This window comes from Carlito syrichta, unplaced genomic scaffold (genome assembly GCF_000164805.1).
Source record: "Carlito syrichta isolate Samal-C Ts95f unplaced genomic scaffold, Tarsius_syrichta-2.0.1 Scaffold301764, whole genome shotgun sequence".
NCBI lineage: Eukaryota > Metazoa > Chordata > Mammalia > Primates > Tarsiidae > Carlito > Carlito syrichta.
In genome coordinates, this window is record NW_007245860.1 from 291907 (window position 1) to 316227 (window position 24321).

General features: G+C 40.1%; 1 protein-coding gene across 3 annotated transcripts in view; it reads left to right on the forward strand.

Moving 5' to 3' along the window:
* PLCB1 (phospholipase C beta 1) overlaps positions 1 to 24321 on the forward strand; it is a 283302-nt gene that overhangs the window by 143037 nt on the left and 115944 nt on the right. For all 3 annotated transcript variants that reach the window (XM_008055186.1, XM_008055185.1, XM_008055187.1), the window contains exons 21-24: positions 2075 to 2207; positions 5378 to 5431; positions 9266 to 9485; positions 17204 to 17384. In XM_008055186.1, the coding sequence (XP_008053377.1) occupies positions 2075 to 2207; positions 5378 to 5431; positions 9266 to 9485; positions 17204 to 17384 (588 nt within the window). The remainder of the gene's footprint in view (positions 1 to 2074; positions 2208 to 5377; positions 5432 to 9265; positions 9486 to 17203; positions 17385 to 24321) is intronic.

Here is a 24321-nt window from a genome sequence, read left to right on the forward strand (position 1 = left end):
ACTTGGCGAGACCTCATCTCTACAATAAATCAAAAACTAGCCAGGCATGGTAGCGCACGCCTGTAGTTCCAGCTACTTGGAAGGCTGAAGTGGAAGGATCACCGGAGCCCAGCAGGTCGAGGCTGCGGTGGCCAGGAATGGCCACTGCACTCCAGTCTGGGCAACAAAGTAAGACTCCAACTCAAAAAAAAAAAAAAAAAAAGAAGATCATGATTCCAAAATAAACAGTAAAAATAAAATTTTTAAAAATAAAATAAGTTCTGCCACCACTTAGAACGGGAAGATGCCTTAAAGATAATTTGAAGGACTAAAAGCCACTTGTGACAATCAGTGTCACTGTTTTCACTCTCATCTTTCTTTTCATAAAACATGTTATGACAGTCTGTGATCTGTAATTACACATCAAAACGTCACAGTGTTGGCATCCACATGACTTGTGGAATAATATATTTCCTGATGTATTTTTTAAAATGTGTTACCAAGGAGAACATTGGGAAAACTCACTGTCAGTAAAACTGCTATGGACTTGGAAGACAATCCTAATGAAGAGTTATAAAGAATTTAGAGCACTGAAAGCAACGTTAAAATAATATGTAATTATGAAGGCAATTATTTTTAAGGGTCAGCATTTATTCAACACCATTTATTAAATGTTTGTTCTGTCTAGGATACAGTGGACTAGTTGCTTGAGGATGTGGAGTCGAGAATTCATAAGTTTTGATGCGTTTATTATGATTATTCATTGGTTGTATTGCATAAGCACAAATGTTTTAATTTATATCAACATAAACAGCGGAGATATACTTTAAAAGAAAATAATATTTATTGAAGAATATGGCATTGCAGTGAGAATGTAGATGCACAGTAAGCTATGTATGTATTCAGGGAAGGAAAGGAAGACAGAGGTCTTTAGAGGAAAAATAAGGAGGATTACATAATTCTTTTGTGATGATTATCCTTGGCTACAAGGATCAATAACAAGGATGACATCAACCTGAGGTTGAATAGGCAGTTGCTGGGCAAAGACGGCCTCACAGAAGTATTTTTTATGTAAGTCTGCGATGGGCTTTGTGCAAGGTTGTGGTTTTTGCCATCCTTGTGATAGTTTTTGTAACCAGGTTCTTATGCATGAGAGTCCTGTTTTTATGGCCTTCCTGGCTCTATTTGTCAAGTTGTCTTTTTTGTTTTTAGCATAAGTAATTACATTTAAATTCTGACAATGTTCACGTTATTTAATACTGACATTTTTACTCTGTACTAGGAACAACTCAAAGCACTTTATAAATATTAACTTATTTGATCCTCTAAGTAATCGAACAAGATAACTAATATTATGTTCCCCTGAATATACATATCCTCATCCATAAAGATGGGAAAACTAAGACACAGAGACTTAAGAGACCTTCCCAATGTCACACTGCAAGTAAGCAGCAGGGACAGAATTGAACCAAGGCAAGTCTGGCTTCAAAATCTGCACTTTTATCCATGACATCAAATAGCAATTTGTATAAAACAAACAACCCCAAATTTAGTGGCTTATAGCATAAACTGTGTATTCTTTTTCCTGAGTTATCTGGCCAGCTGGGCAGTCCTGCCAATCCAGACCAGGCTCAGCTCACCTTCACTGGACTCACTCATGTAGAGGCTGACTGGTCTGGGACATCCTTGGCCAGGACAGCTCTCCTCCACAAGGCCTCTCATTCTCCATTGCTATAGCAGGGTCTGAGAAAGAGTGGGGAAATGCACAAATGCCTTATGCGCGTCAACTTTGCTCCTATTTCATTTGACCAAAGCAAGTCACGTGATCACGTCCAGAGTCAGGATGCAAGGACACTGCCAAGGGCATACGCACAGACTGGAGCAAAAATCAGAGCTGTTTGTACAATTAACCCGCCATGATCATGGTTCAACGTCATGCTGTTTTTACCCTGCTTTCCAGACAGCATCAAATGTGATACTTCAAACTCCAAATGAGTTGTGAAAATGCTATAAAAAAATGTAGCCATGTTGGCTTAGGAAGGCAATTAAAGAATAATAAGGAATGTGGAAATTGAAAGGACATTGATGATTTCAGGCTGATCCTGGAGAAACGCCATCAGAGGCTCCAAGTGAAGCGAGGACAACCCCAGCAGAAAATGGGGTTAATCACACTACGTCCCTGGCACCCAAGCCACCTACCCAGGCTCTCCACAATCAACCAGCTCCAGGTAAGTGAGCTGAAAAGCCAGCTTTACAACACAAGTAAGAGCTTCTGTGTGTTCATGTCACTGAAGGAGGTGGTCTCGTTTGGTTAAAGTATCAAGTGAGGAAAGAAGCATGGACTTGGGAAGTGCTCTGTAAATGTGCAATGAATTAACAAATGAATGAATGAATGCCAAGAGAGACCCATAAGTGCTCATCTGGCTCTGCTGACAACTTATGAAGCCCCAACAAAAAATAATCACCCAGACTTCCTGTATCTTTATATACTGACGGATTATGATCCATCCGGGTTTGTGAGGAGTTCTTCAAGCAATTTATAAACAATCATGCTTTAGAAACACGTTCTTAACCCTACTTTATTCAGTCTTTGCCAAAAGCATCTTTCCCTCTTTCTCAAACTTTCTTTTCAATAACCTCAAGGTGTCTGCCAGGGGTTGGACACCCCGCTAAGTCCTTCACATGATAATTTTATTTCACCCTCATGCCAGGCCCATGAGGGTAGATTGTTGTGCAGATGAATAAACTGCAGTCCTGAGGGGATTGAGCACTTCTCCAAGGCCACACAGCCAGCGAAGAGTGAAGTCAGGCTTGACACAGTTCCCTATGATGCTAACATTCCTGCTTTGTGTTCTGTTCTCCAACCAAAGCTACACTCATGTTTCATTTCTCAGAAAAACCCTTCTATTTCTATGCAACTGACTTTGACATATAATCTTATGCTGCTTTATGTAATTATCCCTTATGTGTACATCCTGTTTCCTCCCAGTAGATGCTAGCCTTCCTGGGATCAGCTTCAGGATGCTGCTGGCTTTGTACATCACACAGTGCTGAAGAATCACATGCTCTTGATGATTTTATGTTGAGTTGGTTAATACAGCAAATAAAAAGGGAAAAGAGTTTCCTCCCACAAAGGCAGAGCTTCAAGTTCCCACCCTTCCTTGTCACACAAGGACAGGGCAAGGATAAAATCTAGATCTTTTATTTAGAGTAGAAGCATATTTCTCTTGGGAAAGAGTGAGATTAGATTTTATTTTATTTATTTTTTTGAATCAGGGTCTCACTCTCACCCAGGTTGGAGTGTGTTGGCATGATCACAGCTCACCGCAACCTCAAACTCCTGGGCTCAGGCAATCTTTCCAGCTCAGCCTTCTGAGTAGCTGGGACTACAGGCATGCACCACCACTCCTGGCTAATTGTTTTGATTTTTTTGTAGTGACAAGGTCTTACTATGTTGCCTAGGCTGGTCTTGAACTCCTGGGCTCCAAGGATACTCCAGCTTTAGCCTCCCAAATTGCTGGGATTATAGGTGTGAGCCACCACACCCAGCCAAGAGTGAGATTTTGAAAAGAACAAATTATATTTAATTTGTATCCAACATGCCTGGGCAAAGACTATGCTTTCTAAAAGGTTATTGAAATCAGTAACAGGAAGAACATGACTTAATCCTCAACAAGAAGTGAATTTTCAAATAAAAATATATATACCAAATGCAAACATTTTGAGTGCTTCTGAAATATGTCATTTAAACATGTGAGAAAATACAGTCTTGTACTCCTTTTTCTTTTTTTTTGTTTTGAGTCGGGATCTCACTCCATCACCCAGGCTGGAATGCAGTAATACCATCACGGCTCACCACAGCCTTAAACTCTTGGGCTGACACAATCCTTACCTCAGCTTCCTGAGTAAATGTTACTACTGGAGCATGCCACTACTCCTGGCAATTTTTTTTTTTTTTTGAGACTAAGGTCTCACTATATTTCCTAGACCGAATCTTGTGCTTCTGGGACTAAAAGAGAATTTAACATGTTAGCATTTGATTTTTTTTTTTAATTTGCTATTTTTGAATAATTTGACTTACAGAAAACATTGTTTAAGTGGCACAAAATACCTTGAAAAAAATGACTTCTGCTTTTCCTAAAGTTAACATCTGACAGGATCACGTGCAATTGTTGAAACCAGGAAACTAACATGGGCACAGTATTCTGAACGGAACTGCAGGCCTCGTTTGAACTTCACCTGCTTTCCGCTGATGTCCTTTCGTTGTTCTAGTCTCTACCTCAGGAGCCCACATTGTATCTCACTGCCATGTCTTCTTCACTGCCTGTAATGTGTAACAGTCCTTCAATCTTTCCGGTCTTTCATAAGCTTGACACCTTTTGAAGAATTCTGGTCAGTTGTTTTGTAGAATGTCCCTCAATTTGAATTGGTTAGATGTTTTTCCATGATTAGATTGAGGGCATGCATTTTAGGCAAGGATACCACAAAAGCGATGCTGTGCCCATCTCAGGGCATCCCATGAGGGGTACATGATGTCTTGTCTCTGGTATATGATGTTGGGTCACTTGGTTAAAGTGGTTTCTCCACTAAAGTTTATGACTTTCCCCTTTTACATATATTGGAAGGGATACTTTTTTTAATCCTTTTTTTTTTTCAAGATGGGCGCTCACTCTGTCACCCAGGCTGGAGTGCAGTGGTGCAATCACAGCTCACCATAGCCTCAAACTCCTGGGCTCAGGTGATTTTCCCACCTCAGTCTTCCAAGTACCTGGGACTACAGGTGTACATCACCACACCTGGCCAATTTTTTGACATTTTTGTAGAGGCAAGGTCTTGCCATGTTGCCCAGGCTGGCTTTGAACTCCTGGGGCCAAGCCATCCTCCCACCTTGGTCTTCTAAAGTGCTGGGATTACAAATGTGAGCCACTGCACACAGCCTTGGAGAGATACTTTGAGACTGTGCATTACTTGTTTCTCCTTAAACTTTTACTCCCTGATTTTAACATCCATCAATGGATCTTGCCTGCAACAATCCTTATTGCCTACTGGTCAACATTTGATATTTAAAAGGTCATTTGTCATACCTGATGTTGCCAAAGGGAGGCAGTAGCATTACACAAACTGAATATGTTGTTTTGATTCAAAGTAGAGGGATGTCCTTTCTCTCCTTCTTAATGGAGTGTATAATTTCAGACTTAATTAGGTTTGTCTCAGCATTATAAAACAAAGACTTTTTGAAAAAATAATTTTATAAATAATTTTCTCCCACAATTTGTATTTTTCTCTGAAGAGAGACTCAGATTCAAGGACTAAATGTGATTTTGTTGTTTGTTTGTTGACAAGAAGAATAAAATGTAAAAAGTTAAAGAAAGCTATTTATTTTATCTTTTTATTGCAGGTTCCGTAAAGGCACCTGCCAAAACAGAAGATCTCATTCAGAGTGTCTTAACAGGTAAATACTAACCCCCTTCCCCCAAATTAGACAAATGAATATAACACAGTATAAGTATTTAGAGGAGAGAAAACTTCCATTCATGTCTGAAAAATAACACCATTCATATTTCTTCTTTAAAATATCTACAGTCATACAGTCCTGGTTGAGTCCACATTACATGATGTAATTATAGAGAAGTAACCATACTTGGTAGATAGGATCCTGCTGGCATAAAAATAATATAGTTCCACAAAATAGCTATTTTAGAATCAATGTGATATCTTGTCTCTGGTATATAATATCAGGTTTCATGCTAGAAATGTGGTCCAGTGAACAGGAATGCCTGTCTTCCCAGAGTCCTGACAATACAATAAATACAATACAATAAATCATGTTTTAGCTACATAGAATATGGTCCACTCATGACTATAAAACGCACTGTGTTGAAGAACCGTGAGACAGTTTGGAAGTATTTTATATTTGGTCAGTTTCATAGACTGGCGGAACAAAATTGATATAAGTTTTCTGCAGTGCAATTAGCAGCACGTAGTGGAATCTTATAAATGTTTGTAATACTTGGCTCCGTGCACAAAAGAAATGTACACACATGTTTATCAAAGGCAGCACCACTGGTAAGGGTCAAAAGTCTATACACAACCAGGTGTCTATCAACAGTAGGATAGAGAAATAAATTGTGATAAATGCACAGAATAAAATTGAGTGCAGTGACAGGAATAAATAAACTATGATCACACACAACAACATGAATAACATTCACAAACATAATGTGGAGGAAAAAGTAGAAGACACAAAAGAATCATCTACATAAAGTCCAAAGCCAGGCAAAACTAATTTATGCTACTAGAAACCTGCATTTGGTTATACTTGGTGGAGAACAGGAGCCTAAAAGAAGGCTTCTGGGGTGCTGGCGATATCTGATTTTGACCTGGGTGATGGTTATTGAAGTACATTAACGTTGTGAAAACCTCACAGTGGAAGAAAGGACAAAAAAATTTTATTTTAACTTTGTAAAAATGTATAAGGCAGTACATTTATGATTTGTGTACTCTTATGAGTGCTTTTATAATTCATAAAACATGCATAAAATATGCATAAATAAAATACTTGAGGAGCATACCAAAAAGAAACAAAACATATTTTAAAACATTTAGTTCCAAGGAAAGCAATACAACTTTAATGCATCAAACAAGAGACAGAAGTGTTCCTAGAACATGATTCCAATGGTTTAAAGGTATGTAAATGGTAAATAGGCCAGGCATAGTGGCTCATGCCTGTAATTCCAGCACTTTGGGATGCTGAGGTGGGAGAATCCCTTGAACCCAGGAGTTCAAGACCAGCCTGGGCAGCATAGCAAGACCCTATCTCAATTTTTAAAAAAAATATGTAATGAATGCTTTGAATGTAATGTAAATGAATAGAGGAAAGGCAGTGGTCTATATCAATATATTAGCTGTGGTTATCTCTAGGTGGCTTTTTTATAAGTGATATTTGTGTCTTTATAAAATGGATGTTACCTGTATACTGAGAGTGTATTCTAAGGAACAGCCTCTCATCTACAGACTTTTAAAAATTAATACCTTTTGTGAAATGTTTTTATCATTGATTTGAACATCTGGAACTCTGTTTCTAAACTCCCTATAGCTAATATGATGTAAACCATTTTAAAATTAAATCTGTCACCAAGAATGCAGCAATTCCTTAGGATTATAAAATCTTAATGTAATAAGCCATGCAACAATAATGAATCAGTTTGGGCCTGAGGGAAACCATTAAATAAACATACCTGGTTCTCTCTATGGCCTCATTCTCAAAAAAAAAGTGTCAGAAGAATAGGTACGGTATGAGAAAAATAAACATATTTTGATTGCTTAAAGGCCTCAACATTTAAGAACATAAATTATTACTCTCCATGTTTATTCACTGGACACCTGATTTTCTATTTAAATCTGTTGTTATGCATGGCATATATTATTTTGGAATCTTTTGACAGTTCTAAATAATTATAGTAACATTTTTTGTTCCCAGAAGTAGAAAATTAAATCAAAGAATGGACATATATGAACTATGACTTAATCTAGGTCCAATTAAATGATAATTCACTGAGGCTAAGACACCAGTTATTGTAAGGCATGTCACAGTTCGTGTCTTGCTGAGAAAGAAAAGCACTGACACATTGTGATACCCATTGACCATCAGATGCATCTTGGTTTCAGAAATGTTAACATATTTTTTTAAATGAATATTCTAGAACAGAGGAGATATGGCAGTAAAATACAGACTGTTTTAAGGTCAGGCTCTGTCATACTAAAAGTTTTCTTGGCATTGGATAAAATATGATATAGTAATATAGAGTTCCACTAGGCCTTCGGGGGCCTTTGTGCAAATCAGATTAAGGGATCTTCCCACAAAACACTTCACTGCTGTATGCTGTTGTGATAAATGTACATCCTTATGATGTCTATTTTATGAATGCTACTTCTTAGAGATGGGATTATAGAACCTACATAGTCATTAGCCAAGCTACTTCAGGCATAGTGCCAGAAACTGTGTTAAATGTTTTCTGTGAAATATTGTATTTCATCATCATAATGGTCCACCCTATAAAGCAGTAGATGTTGTATAATCCTTATAGCGGATGCTGTCAGGTACCCTGCTCAGATCCCCTGTACATCAGGTGCCCCTATTTCCTGGCCTTGGGCAAGATTGGGTCCTAGCAGTTCATAGCTTCCTCTTCTTTGCAAAATTGCCCTCAACTGAAAGGAAGCCCCGTCCCCAGAAGGTTATGCCTCCCTTCCCCCACTGACTGTCCCAAATATGCAATAAACTGACCTACTTGCCTTAAGATGAGACCAACTCTGAGGTACAACTCCCATGCCAGACTCCCCGTGGGATGTGGCAGTAGCCACTTCTTCTGGACCACATTCCTGCTCAACTCCTTTACCAGTCCCACCTGCTTTTTTTGCTCCCCTGCACTGAGACCCCTCAGTAACTCACATGCACCTGGATCCCCATCTTGAGCTCTGCTTCTAGGGAACCCAAACATTATATATTCACAAGGGAAGAAATTGGGTTGTTTAGAGGTTTGATAATATAGTCAAAAAGTTAGCAAATGATAAAGCAAGACTGGAACCCAGATATATTGGGAGGGGCCAAAAATGGAATGTATGTATTTAAAAATGTGTATTTAGTCTTACATATTTAAACTTCAGTCACCTTCAAAGTACTCCCCGTTTTATGCAATACACCTAGTGAGACACTTTTTCCACTGCTCAAAAGAGTTTTTGAAGTCATCAGTTTTTATGCCTTTTAGTGCTTCTGCTGTTTTTGTTTTACCTCTTTCACATTGGCAAAATGTTTCCCTTTGAAAACTTTTTTTATCTAGGGAAAATTTTTTTTTAAGTTGCTCAGGTTGAAAAGGGGTGAATAGGGAGGGTGGGGCATGGGGGTCGTGCTGTTTTTTATCGTACTCAGTGAGGTATGTGCAGGTGCACTCATAAATCACCCATCATGACATGGGCAAACACATTGAAAGAATTTCCAAAAACAAGAATTCACTGAAGCCAAACACAGCATCTCACAACAATGCTAGCTGGTACATTGATGCCACTGGGTTCCTAGAACACTTATCTGGTGAGGGAAGCCTGTACTACAAGGGGCCTGCCCCCAAATAAATAATTCTGGGTTTTTTGGGTCCCCCTGTATCTGACATCAAAGCTCTTCAGCTCCAGTTGGCCAAGATCAAGCATTGCTCAAAAAGCAGGTGGCCATTCCTCTCTACATCTGGACTTTCAGTCCTTGCATTCCCTAAGCTCTCATACTCATTTGTTGCAGAAGTGGAGGCACAGACCATTGAAGAGCTAAAGCAACAGAAATCGTTCGTGAAACTTCAAAAGAAGCACTACAAAGAAATGAAAGATCTTGTTAAGAGACACCACAAGAAAACCACTGACCTTATCAAAGAACACACTACAAAATATAATGAAATTCAGAATGACTACTTGAGAAGGAGAGCAGCTTTGGAAAAGACTGCCAAAAAGGACAGTAAGAAAAAGTAAGATCAATGAGTATTTTTTGTTTGCTTGCTTCATAATATGAAGAAAGAATCATTAGCATGGATTTTTTATATTTTGTGCTGTATTTTTAGGCCTATAGCAACACAAGAAGGAAAGCCACATAACCTCCTTCATTCCCTACAGCTCTTGAGTTGCCTTAGCTGAGTTTTGCTTGTGGTCTTGATTTTTTTTATTTAACCAAGTTCTAAGAATAGATATGCAAGAAGTTCTCCCTTGAGTTCTAGCCTATGATCCCAATACCAATTGGCTGACTTACCACATCACAGCTGCCAGTCTGGTGAGTATAAAATTTTGCCTTCTGTACCTAGAAACTAGTTGAAGAGGTGACTGGTCTTATAAAGAAGAGAAATTTCACCTTTCTCTTGCTGCCCTGTCTGAAACCCATAATGCCCTGCACAAGTAACCCCTATGTTTGGGCCTGGGACCCTATAGCCCCATGAAACCAGACCCTGATGGTGAAAAGCATCTCTCACACATTCATTCAGCTAATATTTATTGAGTGCCTACTGTGCCCTGAGGGCACAGCAACAAACATGACCTATGCAGTTATCACAAATAGCTAACATGGTAAATGTGGGGAAAACAAACAATAAACAAACAAACATATAACATAATTTCTGATTGTGATAAAGACTGTCAAAGTAAGAAATAAACAGTATCAAGTGATGGAGAATGACTGGGGATGGGAGATCCCTTCTGACATGTTGATCTGAAATGAGGTGACACATAAAGAATACAGCAGAGTTAGTTATGCAGAGAACTAGGGAGACTTGTTCCAGGCGGGAGAAAACAGCCCTGAGGCAGGAAAAAAAAAAATGGACTTGTTCCAGGAACAGGAAAGCTGGCAAAGTACATGGGTGGAGTGAAACAAAATGAAGTCCGAGAAATAAGGAGAATCCCATCACTAGGCTCTTTAGGGAATCCACTGAATAAAGAAATTTAATTGGAATTGACATGGTCAATATAATAATATTCTCAAAAAATTACTCTAGCCACTGTGTGGAAAATGGACCTTTGAACTGTGCTTCCCAAATGAACATGAGTCGTCGTGGGGGTCTTGTCAGGTGCAAGTGCTGACTCATCATATGTGAGTTGGGTCCTGGGCAGCACCGTCCAAGGGCAGTACTCTGAAAAGTAGGGTCAGGGGATTCAGTGCAGAAATGGGGATATCAGTTGGGAAACTTCTTCACAAGTTCAGCTGAGTGAAGATGGTGGTTTGGTCTAGGATGATGGTAGCAGAGATGGAGAGAAGGGAGTGTATTCTTGATTTGCTTTAAAAGGAGCATGAGAGCCGGGCTCGGTGGCTCAGCCTGTAATCCCGCGCCTTTGGGAGGCTGAGGTGAGTGGATTGCCTGAGCCCGTGGGTTCGAGACCCGCCTGGGCAGCGAGACCTCATCTCTACAATAAATCAAAAAATCAGCCTGGCGTGGTGGCGCATGCCTGTAATTCCGGCTACTCGGAAGGCGGAGGCAGAAGGATCGCCGGAGCCCAGCAGGTCGAGGCTGCGGTGGCCGGGAGTGGCCACTGCACTCTAGTCTGGGCAGCCGAGTGACACTCCAACTCAAAAAAAATAAATAAATAAAAATAAATTAAAAAAAAAAAAAGGAGCATGAGATATGGGATCAGAAACCTGTACAAGAGAAGAAACCTGCTTGTATACTCTGCAGCTCCCAGATATCCTTGTAGAGAATGGAACTCATCCTGCCATCAACACTGTATCTGTTTGTGACACTTCACTGTCTAGCAAGACTTGGACATCCCCAATTTTAGTGTGCACAGGAATCAGTTGGAGACTTGTTAAAACAGATTCCTGGACGTTGGCCTCAGAATTTCTGACTCAGGGGCCTGGGTGGCTATGGAGCTGCATTTCTAACAAGCTCCCAAAGTTGGCTGATGCTGCCGGTCCACAGACTTCCCACAGATGTTCACTGGTCTGGAATCTTTCAGGGCATCCCAGAAATTGGAGATTGGTTGACAGGACTTCTTTGGTCTAATTGCTGCCTGCCTTTCCAGCCGCATCTCCCAGCATCCCACATGAAAGCTTCTGCCTTCTGCTTACATTCCACCTTGATGAGATAGGGCAGTTAGGATTCTCTGGGCTCATGGGTCCTTTCTCAATTGCAAATCTCATGTGAACACTGCAAACCCTGCCTCTAAACACCAACAAAGGCCTGAGGCCAGCTATGAGAACCCCAGCTTTCTGCTTGCTGATTTCCATGTGGATTTCAATGCGTCACCTGCTCTCAGAACCCCACAAGCAGGCTGCCCACCATAGCTTATCCCTGCACTTTGTGGCACAGAGTCTAGCTGACCACAGTGGACTTCCTCTTTTGCCCCATATTGAGGACCTGTTCCCAGTCCTGGAGTACCCACTCCCATGAGTGTCAGCAAAGGACTGGCCAGATATGCTGTATCAGTTTCCTAGGGCTGCCATAAAAAGTGCCACAAATTGGGTGGCTTAAAACTAGTAGAAATATATTCTCTCACAGTTCTGGAGGCTAAGAGTCTAAAATCAAGGTGTCAGTGGGCTATGCTCTCTCATAAATCTAGAGGAGGAATTTATTTTTGTCCCTTCTAGCTTCTGGTAGTTGACAGCAATCCTTGGCATTCCTTGGCTTATGGACACATCACTCCAGTCTCTGCTTCTGTTATCATATGACATTATCTCCTCATGGGTGTGTCTGTGTCCCAATTTCCCCCTTAGAAGGATACCAGTCATTGGATTAGGGACCACCCTAATCCACTATGTCCACTTAACTGTTCCATTTGCAACAGCTCTATTTTCAAGTAAGGTCACAGGCTGAGGTTCTGGAAAGGACATGAAGTTTTGGTGGACACTATTTTAACCCATACATGTATATGCTCAGCACCTGCATGCACGAGTCCACATGTTTCACTGTGAAGTAGATACAGGCATCACCTGCACTGAACAAGTAAAGACTCAACGCTCAGTGAGGTCATATTACCTAGCCAGGAGTGCACACAACACACAAGGCTATAGTGACAGTGTCCTATGACTTAGTAGTTTGGAACCTGTATCTCTTTAGACTTGTAACTGCTTTCTGGAAGTGGTCCATGTATCTCTTTGAGTATTTCTTAAATGAATGGATGCATAAAATAGTCATTCCCAAGTAAATTTACTCATCAGCTATCCCAAATGTTATGAGATTTACTCTTTGAAATTTCGATTCTGAATGTCCTTTGCAGAAATAAGATTTTGCAACATGAAGCTCTCTAATCAAGTGTTAATGTTTACATAAAAATATTTTCCTTCAAAGTTTAATAATTAGAGAAATGGAAGTAAACAAAGTTACTTTAAATTTGGTTGTTGTCCCTCTAGGGCACAGACAATTCTTGTCTTCCTCAGGGTTTATTTAATTAATCGTCAAAAGTATTTTTTAATTTTTAATTTTAGTTATTTAGTGAGTACTGACAGAGCATTATATAAAACCTAACAGGCTTTGTTCTAAAATCCATAAACATCAACTAAAACCATTTTAAAAATAAAACGTTATTAGTCATGTTAAAAAGTGTGTATAGTTTAGAAACTTTATAACTTCCAAAAGCAAAAGTATTCTTTAGTTCTATTTCAGTGTATTTGTAATATTTTCATGAATTGTTCTATCAGAGAGGTCAGAAAAACCTTTTAAAGCATTTAAAACCATTATTCCACTTATCTTTCTATAGCTATAGCGTGCAAATTACTCTTATCAGATAGCCTTTTTTGTCATATGTTGGCTAGCACATGAACAAAATATGGCTAGAGATAATCCAGTGATCGTCACAGCTCTAGAAAATCCTGCATGAAGTTAATTTCAGAATTAGTCAAAGTTTTTTGGAAACATCATCACCAACTTTCTCAATTAAGAGTCTCTCAAAAGCTTAACTTATAATAATTGCCACTTTCTGTCTTGGGTGATTCACATAATAACAACAATAATAATAATTGCCACTGAGAAATAAAGTTGCATTCTCAAACTGAAAATTTTATCAATCCCCCTGAAACTATGTAAGCATGTAAGTAACCGTCAGTATAAGACTCTTGCATCCTTCCTTTCCTGAATAATCTTACTTTGATGCTCAAGTAAGATCACAGGGAGAGGTAAGATGCATTTTTCAGATTCATATTGTGACATGTGATCTAACCTATGGCCAATTTGAAAGCACAATCACAACCTAGTACTTGGGTTTTAAAAAGCAACAAAATCGTCATTTCTTAGAGCTAGAGCAGCCTTCAGAACCATCTAGGTGATGTGTATTACTTCTTCGGAGAGGAAGCTGAAAGCTAAAGGCATTATTATTTACCTATAGTTACACAGTCAGTTCGGGCAAAGTATGGTCTAAAACTTCTCCTAAATTTCTATTTTGGTGGTATGTATGTGTTTGGTTACTCATTTATTTGTTTACTTATAAGTCATATCCTGCAAACTTCCAATAAAATATCAAAGCAACATCATAGAAGACACATATGTAAAAATTCTATGAAAATAGAGAAATAGATCGGGCTTGGTGGCTCAGCCTGTAATCCCAACACTTTGGGAAGCCGAGGGAGTGGATTGCCTGAGCCTGAAAGTTCGAGACCAGCTCAGGCAACTTGATGAGACCTCATCTCTACAATAAATCAAAAATTAGCCTGGTGTGATAGTGCATGCCTGTAGTTCTGGCTACTTAGAAGGCTGAGGCGGAAGGATCACCAGAGTCCAGCAGGTCGACGTTGGGGTGGCTGTGACTGTACCGCTGTCCTCCAGCCTGGGCAACAGAGTGAGACTCCAACTCCAAAAAAAAAAAAAAAAGAAGAAAGAAAATAGAAAAACAGCACACACATGCACAGACTAAGCTATTGTCCAGTTCTCTAGACCTGCCATCCAGTATGAATGCCACTAGTCACCTGTGGCTATCAAGTCTTTGAAATGGACTTGTCAACATTGAGATGTGCTATAACTATAAATATATACCAGGTTCCTAAGACTTCACTTTTTAAAAATGTAAAGTCACTCCAACGTATCTATTTATTTTATTTTAATAACATGTTCAGATAATACTTTGAATGTATTAAGTTAAATTATATTATTAAGATTAATTTCAATTATCTCTTTTTTACTTTTTAAGGTAACTACTAAATGTTTTTAGTTACACATGTGGGAAAAAATCACATATATAGCTCACACTATATTTCTACTGGACAGCACCAACCATTTAGTGTAATTTCTGTCCTTGAACATGAATTTAGCTCTTAGTTTCTGAGAAAAGAAAATATGAGTTTGATAATTCTCCTTATCTAATTAAAGGGAACTTGCTTACTCTTGCAAGATGACCATTTTCCCAGTATTAAATTACCAAAGATTTTATTTCATGGATCTTATACAAGCAGCATCAGGCAACAGAAAGGGGAATGCCTTTAACCCTGTTTTTGCAAAAGATACAGAAACATTATTCATTTGGTTATTTTCTTACACTGTCCCTCAAAAACAAAACCAAAATGTATCCCTAAGCACTTAGTATCTATAGATACATCGGGAAGATTCTTCAAGTGTCAGCACCACTGAGGTCCAGTTATATCTAATTGTCTTCCATTTCCCTTGATACCCAGCAAAATCCTGAAAACATCTGCGTAATAAATGGATGAGCATCTCGTCTATTAGATTATTTTCTACTCAAATATTCACTGTCCCAAATAAACTTTTCACATAATGTGAAGAACAGTTAACTCAAAAATATTTTCTGAAAAAAAATGGCATCCAATGATACTGTGTGGCTCTTAAGAGTGCAGGTTTAGCTTGGCTACCCTCCTACAGTCTGTGTCCCCGGGCAGCCTTTCTCACTGTGCCCTGGTTTCCTCAAATGTAAACTGGACATGGTCACACCTACTTGTTGGGTTGTGAGTGCTCCTGGCACATGGAGAGTTGTCAATAAATGAGAGTTGCCTCTTTTGGGGGGATGTAGCTCACTGAAGAAACACCTTCCTGTTTTGGCTACACTGACTTCCTACTATAAAAGATCATTCAGTGTAACCTCTGTTCACACCATGAGGCAGGGTTTCCTCAACACTGGAATGAAGAGCAGTTCTCATTTGGAAGTTGCACAAAAAATGCAAAAAGTACTTTGGGAGGCCAAGGCAGAAGAATTGCTTGAGACCAGGTATTCGAGACCAGTGTGGATAACATAGCGAGACCCTCATCTCTGAAATTAAAAAAAAATGTAAAAGAAACTTTTGAGAGAATTCTGCATTCCTTATTTGACAAAATAAGATCCTGACACAAACTTCAACCTTCTCCATGTGATGCCGTTGATGCTGGTCTGACTCAGTGAAAATCCAACCAGAATTAGTGACAGGTGATTCTAAGAACCTTCCTCTGCCTGGTCTATCTGACCTCAAGTGAAAAATATGGAGATAGAGTGTCATGTGTTAGTTATCTGAGGTGTGGTTTAGTTTTCCTTCTGGAAACGGTTCCATATAGAAGCAAAGAGTGTACTTGATCTTTTTTTTTTTTTTTTATACTTGCTCTTCTATACTGTTCCCAAATCTTTGTCACCTACTCTATTGCTTCCTACAAGTGAAAGTTCAGAGTACAAAATTTGAAGAAATCACAGCTAAGTTAGGGAGAATTGCTTTCATTTATTTCAACATTACTCGCAACCTTCTAAATATTTGTATAAGTCTCTAAGAATAATGCAGAGAAAGTCATCTTACTTAGAGGGAGTGCTCTGAATGAGACTGAACTAATGCATCTCTTTTTCTTTGAAACTTAAGCTTTTTGAGGATGTGCTATTTGTGTAAAGATATCAATGAAGGTGATACAGCCCTCAAAGAGTCTTACTTACTTTCATTATGTGTCCTTGCTGTTAAAAATCATGTTACAAAACAGAATTCAGGTGTCTGGGAGGGTTATCTGCACATGTCATCTACACATGCTATCTGTTTATAATCCACATCAAGCCCAGATGCAAAACACAGGACATCTTCAACCTCCTCCAACAAAATCCATTCAATGTAGAGTCTACTGAAGTTTTCAGAGGACAAAAGTATCTGGGAATAACATTATCCATGCTATATCTTAAAATAATTAAAAATATTATAGGCTGAAATTTTTTTAATTAGATATTGGTTTTCCCAAAGAGGGATCATCATTCTCATCACCACCATGATTTTACTTTATTTTTTTTTGAGTCAGAGTCTCACTCTGTTGGCTAGGCTGGAGTGCAGTGACATACTCATAGCCACCTCAGTCTCGAACTGCTGGGCTTAAGTGATCCTTCCACCTCAGCCTTTCAAGTAACTGGAACCACAAGTGCACACCACCATGCCCAGCTAATTTTTTGATTTATTGTAGAGATGAGGTCTCACCAAGTTGCCCAGGCTGGTCTCGAACCCCCGGGCTCAAGCAATTATCTTGTCTCTGCCTCCCAAAGTGCTGGGATTACAGGCATGAGTCACCACACCTGGCTACCACTATGATTAAAGCCCCCAACTTCCTGACTTTCTTTCTGCCCCTGCCTCTTTCTAGAGCAACACAAATTTCATTCACTCTCTTGTTGCTAAGCTTGTCCTTGGGATCTCATCATCTACTCTAAGTGGCTTACCAAAATATTTATTTCTGCACAAAATACTTTTTCTAGGAGGAACTCTGGTGCACAACCTGCCCTCTACCTTGTTATGACCTGCATGTTTTATGACTTAAGCTCTGTGTCTTTGCAGGTCAGAGCCCAGCAGCCCTGACCATGGTTCATCAACGATTGAACAAGACCTTGCCGCCCTGGATGCTGAAATGACCCAAAAGTTAATAGACCTGAAGGACAAACAACAGCAACAGCTGCTTAATCTTCGGCAAGAACAGTATTATAGTGAGAAATACCAGAAGCGAGAACATATTAAACTGGTAAGTCCGAGAAACATGATTTAGTTTCACATCCCTAAAATCTTCTTTCCTATTGAAAACTATTGAGACTCTTCAATAACTTAGAGAATACAAGGGCAGGTGTAACTGGCACCAACTTGGAAGATTGTTTAGGCCACACAACATCCACCACACTCACATTTTATAAACTCCACGTTTTTAGTAGTCCCAAATCAAACTGAGTGATCGTGTAATGTTTGCCTATTCTGAAGAAATCATCCAGAGAACAGGTTGGTAAAGACATGGGTTTATTATGACTTATGGAAGGGAACTGATGGCTGCTGGTAACTACAGAGTTCCTTGCACCCCAATAGACTTGGGGAGAGATTCTATCCCCCTAGCGTAGGCAAGAGAGCAAGACACAGCAATTGCATTATGTGCGAAGATGCAGAAACAAAGATGTTGACTCTTAGTAACTTCCTTGAGTTCGCAAATGTGCCTATCTTCAAGGACATTTTGACTGGATACAGATGGCCATGGCCAGGGGTCATTCTCCCAGTCAAGAAACAGTCATCAGCAGAGGGTAGGGAGCAGGGCATATGTCCTGCATTTACCCCACACCCACTATTCTAGCATCTTTTCCAAACTCCTCTCTCTTCCCCCAATGAGGCTGTTTTATTGTTTTTATTTTCACTAACTTATTTGTAGTTTATAACAGTTTTGTGGGAATCTTTGAAACCTCACAAAAAAAATAGAAAACACTTTTTTTAAGAAAATTAAGAATATGCTGCAAATTACATTTTTACCCCTTTTACCCTAAGTATTAAAAAAATGTATATACCATCTAATCTCTTGTGTTTAGAATAGTCAGTATCTAAGTGGCCAATTTGGAAAGTGTTCTACACAATTTCTGAGGCTCCCTGTGAAGGGAAATGCCACCCTCTCCACTAATGATCAGTTTTGTCCTCCAAAGTGTTTTCCTGTGAATTGAGACATTTTCTCCGTTGTTATTAATGTCTTGATGCATAGTAGGGACAGAATAAATATTTGGTGACAGATAGATTAAATTAATTTAGCAGTGAAGTAACCTTGAGAACAAGCTTATGCCACAAATGAAACAAATGAGTCAACTTGATAGAAATTACAGTAGTGAGCCTGGAGGAAATGGACTCTAAGAGGAATAAATATGACCGGTTCATTTCTTTATCGAGGGTCTGTACATATAGGAGAATTCCTGGGCTATGTCTGCTAGTAGGGTTGGAAATCTGCAGATGATTTAGCCATCTCTGTGCAACAGGTGATTCAATGTAATGCTGTTGTCCTAGTACTAGTTCCCTGATGACAATATGCAAATGATGGGGCAAAAACACATGAATTGCTTATCAAAAATCAGATTCTACTTGGTCAGTTGTTCTCAACTTGAGCATGCATCAGAATCACACGAAGGGTTAAAACAGATTGATAGGACCTACACTAAATTTTCAACAGGTCTCTTGCAGAGCTGGTGTCAGTAATGTTTTCCGTCCCAGGACTGTACTTTGAGAACCATTGCTGGATACCTAAATGTGAGGCTCAAGATTTGTCTTTGACAAGGTCCACATGATTTTGATGGGCCAGTCACCTTGTTTGTGAACTACTGAAATAAGATCGAAGCAATGAAAGAATGGTTAATTGGGTTGGGTATAAGGAGGGATTTCCTTGATAGACCTGAGAAAGTCAAAGCACATTTTTTTTTTTGAGTTGGAGTCTCAATCAGTCACCCAGACTGGAGTGCAGTGGCTGCTCCTGGCCACTGCAGCCTCTACCTGCTGGGCTCTGGCGATCCTTCCGCCTCAGCCTTCCAAGCAGCTGGAACTACAGGCGCTCGCTACCATGCCTGGCTGATTTTGTTTTATTTATTGTAGAGATGAAATCTCGCTTGCCCAAGCGGGTCTCGAACCCGCGGGCCAAAGTACATTTTAATGGGTGATAATGGCTTTGAGGCCCACCTACAGTCACTGCCAACTGACTTTCTTCAGTTAACCCATCCCCAGTACTCCAGAATATAAAAATAAAGATTAAACTGGCAACCATATAATGAACACTCATCATGGGGCCCTATGCTGTGCTAAGCCATTTATAGAAACTTTCTGATTTAATTCTCACAACAGCTGTTGGAGTTTAGTACTACTATCAGCCCTGTTTTGCAGATTTAAAAAATAGAGAGAGAAATGTAGTGACTTTCCCAAGGTCTCACAGCTAGAAAGTGGTGCAGCTGGGATCTGAACTTTGGTCCTCTGAATCTAGAACCCCAGTTTTATAACCATTGTGAGGATGCCTTTGCTAATTCAGATTTCATGCCAGTGTCAGAAGAGGATTGCTGGCCATGTCCTACCCATGTGGAGCACCCACAGAGATCTCCCTCGTTATGATGACTAGGTTACCATGCCTCTCTCTCTTCTTTATTTCATTTACCACACAATTTACTCATTTAAAGTGTACTGTCCAAATGTACTTTTTAGTATATTCACTGATGTGCACAATTATCACTTCAATCCATTTTAGAACATTTTTATCACCTCAAAAAGAAACTCTCATTCATTCATTCATTCATGCAGCAATTACTTAGTAGATGCCTGCTCAGTAAATATTTTTAAATAGTAGTGAATAAAAATGACAACAATCCTGGTGTTTATGGAGATTTCAGTCTAGAAGGGGGGAGTCAGACCATAAGCAAAATAAGTTGGTAATATATGTAGTATATTAGGTAGGAATAAGGGTTTGGAAGTAAAACAGTATCAGAAATGGGAAACAGAGAGGAGAGCTTGGTGAAGGATGGCAAGTGTGGTTGACAATTTTAAATAGAGCAGGCAGGGAAGGACTTGCTGAGAAGACAACATCTGAGTTAGGAGGTCAAGAAATGACTCACGCAAATATATGGAGGAAGATTCTTCTAAGAGAAGGATTGACATGCCAAACCCTCCGGGAATGGGCCGAGGTATTGGAGAAACAGCAGGGTGGCTCTCTCTGAGGAGGATTATAAGGTATCAGGTCTGAAATATGGGACTTTGGGGGTGGGAGACAGATTTTCAAGAGTCTTCAGGCCTCTGTAAGACCCCTGTGTTTCACTGGGAGTGAGATGGGAGCTATTGGAAGATCTTGAGCAGAGGATTAACATGATCTGAGAAACCTCCACAAGGACCACTCCGGGCTGTGCTGCCCACATGGTGGGAAGTAGTGCCCAGGAAGGGGCAGTCCCAAAGCACAGCTCAGACCAATGGCAGCCCAAGGGGTTAAGAGGTCTTGGGGTCTCCAGTAGGTGACTCAATTGACTAGTAGGAAAAATGTTACTTAGAAGTCTAGACCTCACAGCCATTGTTATCTGAATTGTTCCCAGACCCCCAACCCCTGGGCAACCCCAGGAAAGAGATCAGGCAATTCAGAAAAGAGGTAGCAGAGTAAGAGGGAGACAATACTCACAGGAGATCCCAAAATAAGAATTCAGAGTATATATTTTTCAGAATAATTTCAATAAGAAGTGTATTTGCTGGGCATGGTGGCTCACGTCTGTAATGCCAGCACTTTGGGAGGCCAAAGCAGGAGGATCGCCTGAGGTTGAGAGTTTGAGACCAACCTGGGCAATGTAGCAAGACCCTGTCTCTAAAAATAAAAAATTTTTAAAATTAAAAAAAAATAAATTAAAAAAATTCACAGTCTGCCTGGAAATAGAAGCTTATAACATCCCAAGAAGGCCTCTTGGGGAGAGGAGATTTGAGCTGCAGAACTAGGACACAGGAATCACAGGAAAGAACTGCAAAATCTCAGCATGTCAGGAACAATACCTGAGTCTGAGGCACCATCTGGAATCTCACTGATGAGGGCCTGGAAAGCAGCTCAGTAGCTTTTCTCCTAGGAGAGGAGGTTGACTGGGGATAGGGGAAGCCCCAGCTGAGCGTGTAGGTGGGAAAATCCCACTTGAGGAGCTAAGGAGATGGTAGAAATCCTCCTGAAGGTGACAACTCCACCATATGCCCTTCCACTCCCTTCTCCCTGAGAAGGAATGTGAGTGCAAACTGTAAAACTTTAGAAAAGTTTTTAGAAAAGTGTAAGTACATGTCCAAGCCAGCCTGGTCCTTTCAGGCCAAATGCAAGCAACCTACTCAAAGTGTGCACCCCCCTTATCACTGTGATTGTGGATTTGAGTTTCAGGTAAGGCCCTGATGCCTTTTCAACACGCCTGTACAGGCCTTCGCTAAGAAGGCTAAGGCCTGAACATCTTGGATTTAGAGCCACACAATGTTTATTTTATGGCCATTCGGGGACATCCACAATTTATTCTACGTGTCTTTGGCGGCAACGTGTGTGCCAGTGCTTCCTATTAACTCTATTTGTAATAACCAGAAATTGTTCTGCCAGGAAATCTTTTGACTGAAATGCACCCAGAAGTGTTAGTTCTATCTTTGGTGGTGCTTCTCAGTGATGAACAGGCCTCCCGGGCTAAATTAGACAAACCGAAGTGTAATTAAAAAACAAGTAAGCCCCAGGTTAAAGGGAGTATTTGGGTGATGAGGAAAATTAAGCAGCAGATATTTTATCTCCCCAAATTGCTTTGGGGATTAAACACAAACGTGCTTTGGTTAAGAATCATACATTTCAAATGCCAAAGTCTGCAGTTCAAAGATTAAGAAAGAAACCATAAACTCCATGACATCCATAAACTCCCTCTCAAATGTTTATCGAAAACTTAATATTTGCAAGATGTTCTGATAGATTTTATCTGGAGATAAAAATGAAGAAAACACGGTCATCACACACACTCAGGGAGTGTGTATACCAAATGGTTCTAATACCTTGTGATGCATGAAATAATAAGGTAGGAGCAAATTGATAGGAAAACACAGATGTGGGAGCAATTTGCCTAACTCTATAAATTGATAAGCACCAAGAGGATATTTTTGAAGTAACTATTCGTATTATCATAGAAAATGTAAAATGAACACCAAACTGAGCTCCATAGACTCAGTTCCTGTCCCCCCCCCAAAAAAAGTTGGTATCTTTATAGCTTTACATCGAAATAACTGCAGTCCGGCTACTCGATGTCTGAGTCATAAATCACCTGGGAATGTGTTAGACATGCAGAATCTCAGGCCTGCCCCAGACTTGCTGAATCACAATTTGCATTTTAATAGGATTTCTAGGTGACTTGTTACACAATCAAGTTGAAGCTGCATGATTTTAGAGCCATCCACCCTTATCTTTGCTCAAAATGCGTTTTAGAGGAAGTCTAAAATTCCTTTTAGTTGAACTAGGAAATGCAGCTTGCACTTCACTGCTTGGTCATCAAGCCGAGTGGATATCTACGGATGACAAAGTCACAGTTCCTGTGGGAATCATTCCTGTGGTTCCCTGTCTACACTCACAACAGGAGATAATGATTACTTTAGGTAGACGTGAGTGAAAATAAAAATGGAAGTTCCTCCACCCCACTCAAGTTCTTGTGCCCCATGAATAGTTTTAGGGTCTGTGACTCCCAGTTAAGGACCCTGTGTTCCAAGGAAGAACCATAGAGTCAAGGCATCTGTTCTAATTTGTTTATCTGTTTTTCCTCAATTGCCATAGTTTGACCCTGTGTTTTGTCTACAACATTAGGATTAGGTTTTAGTTTTAGAAGTGATTTTGGTAAGGGATGGAAATTTGTAGGGGTTCACCTGAGGGTTCCTGATCACTCTGAATATCCAGCACTTGCGTCACATTCAAGCCTAAACAACCACTGCTGAGTGAGAGGGGATTTTGTGGTGATGTTGACGACTTTGCTTCTCAGTCAGTCACTGATGTGCTTGGCCCATCATTTTGTCTTCTTTCTTCTTCCTCCTTTTTAGTGGCTTCATGAAGACATTTTCTTGTTTTCTTTCACAGTCCTCATACACTCTCACCTCTTCAAAGCCTTCTTTTGCTTCCTCCCTTTTCTCCTTTCTCATGTCTCCCACAAGTTCTCATCCCATTCTTTTCTCCCTTCATACCTTAATGACTCATACTCTTCTTACATATCCTCCTGTCTGTCCCACCGCAATCATTCTGGGATCCAAAGCCAACATTAGTAACCACTGGCCTGAGTTCATCCCAGGACATTGAAAGGTGTGCTTCACACTGAAAGCCCTGAGTAGATGCTGATCAGATACAAATGGACTGGCCCATCAGGATGGGAATGATGCTGAATGGGGCTCTGAATTCAAATATCCTAGTTTCAGTCAAATGCTCCTCCACTGAGTAGCTGTGTGACTACTGTGGGCTTCAGTTTTCTTATCTGTCCAATGGAGAAAAGATTAATTCTTGGTCAAGCACGTTGGCTCGTGCCTGTAATCCCAGCACTTTGGGAGGCAGAGGTGAGAGGATTGCTTGAACCCAGGAGTTCGAGGCCAGCCTGAGCAACATAGCAAGACTTCATCTCTATTAAAAAAAACTTTTAAAAAATTAGCCAGGCATAGTAGCACACACCTGTAGTCCCAGCTGCTCCAGTGGCTGAGGCAGAATGATCACCTAAGCCCAGGAGGTCAAGACTGCAGTGAGCCGTGATCATGCCACTTCACTCCAGCCTGGGCGACAGAGTGAGACTCGGTCTCAAATAATAGTAATAATAATAATCCTCACCTCACTGAACTGGAAGGAGGAATAACAAGATAATGTACATAAAACACTATTTTTAATGAAAGACTTTTTAAATATAATATGGTGAATTGACTACGTGTGCTTCAAATGTAAATGTGTATTACAGTTTTGGATATCCCTTAGTACAGCTTGAGGGAGCTCATCGCCTTCCTTTGGATAATTTCTCTCAGCATCATATGCTATTTCAGCTGGGGCCACACACTTGAATTTTTTCCTTTCTGTGGTCACCTAGCTGAAGTTTATGTGTCAGGAGTAACTGCAATGTCAGGAAGTATCTCTATGGTTGTGGTAGTGTCATCTACCTTCCTCCAGTATTCTGACTTTAACATAGGAT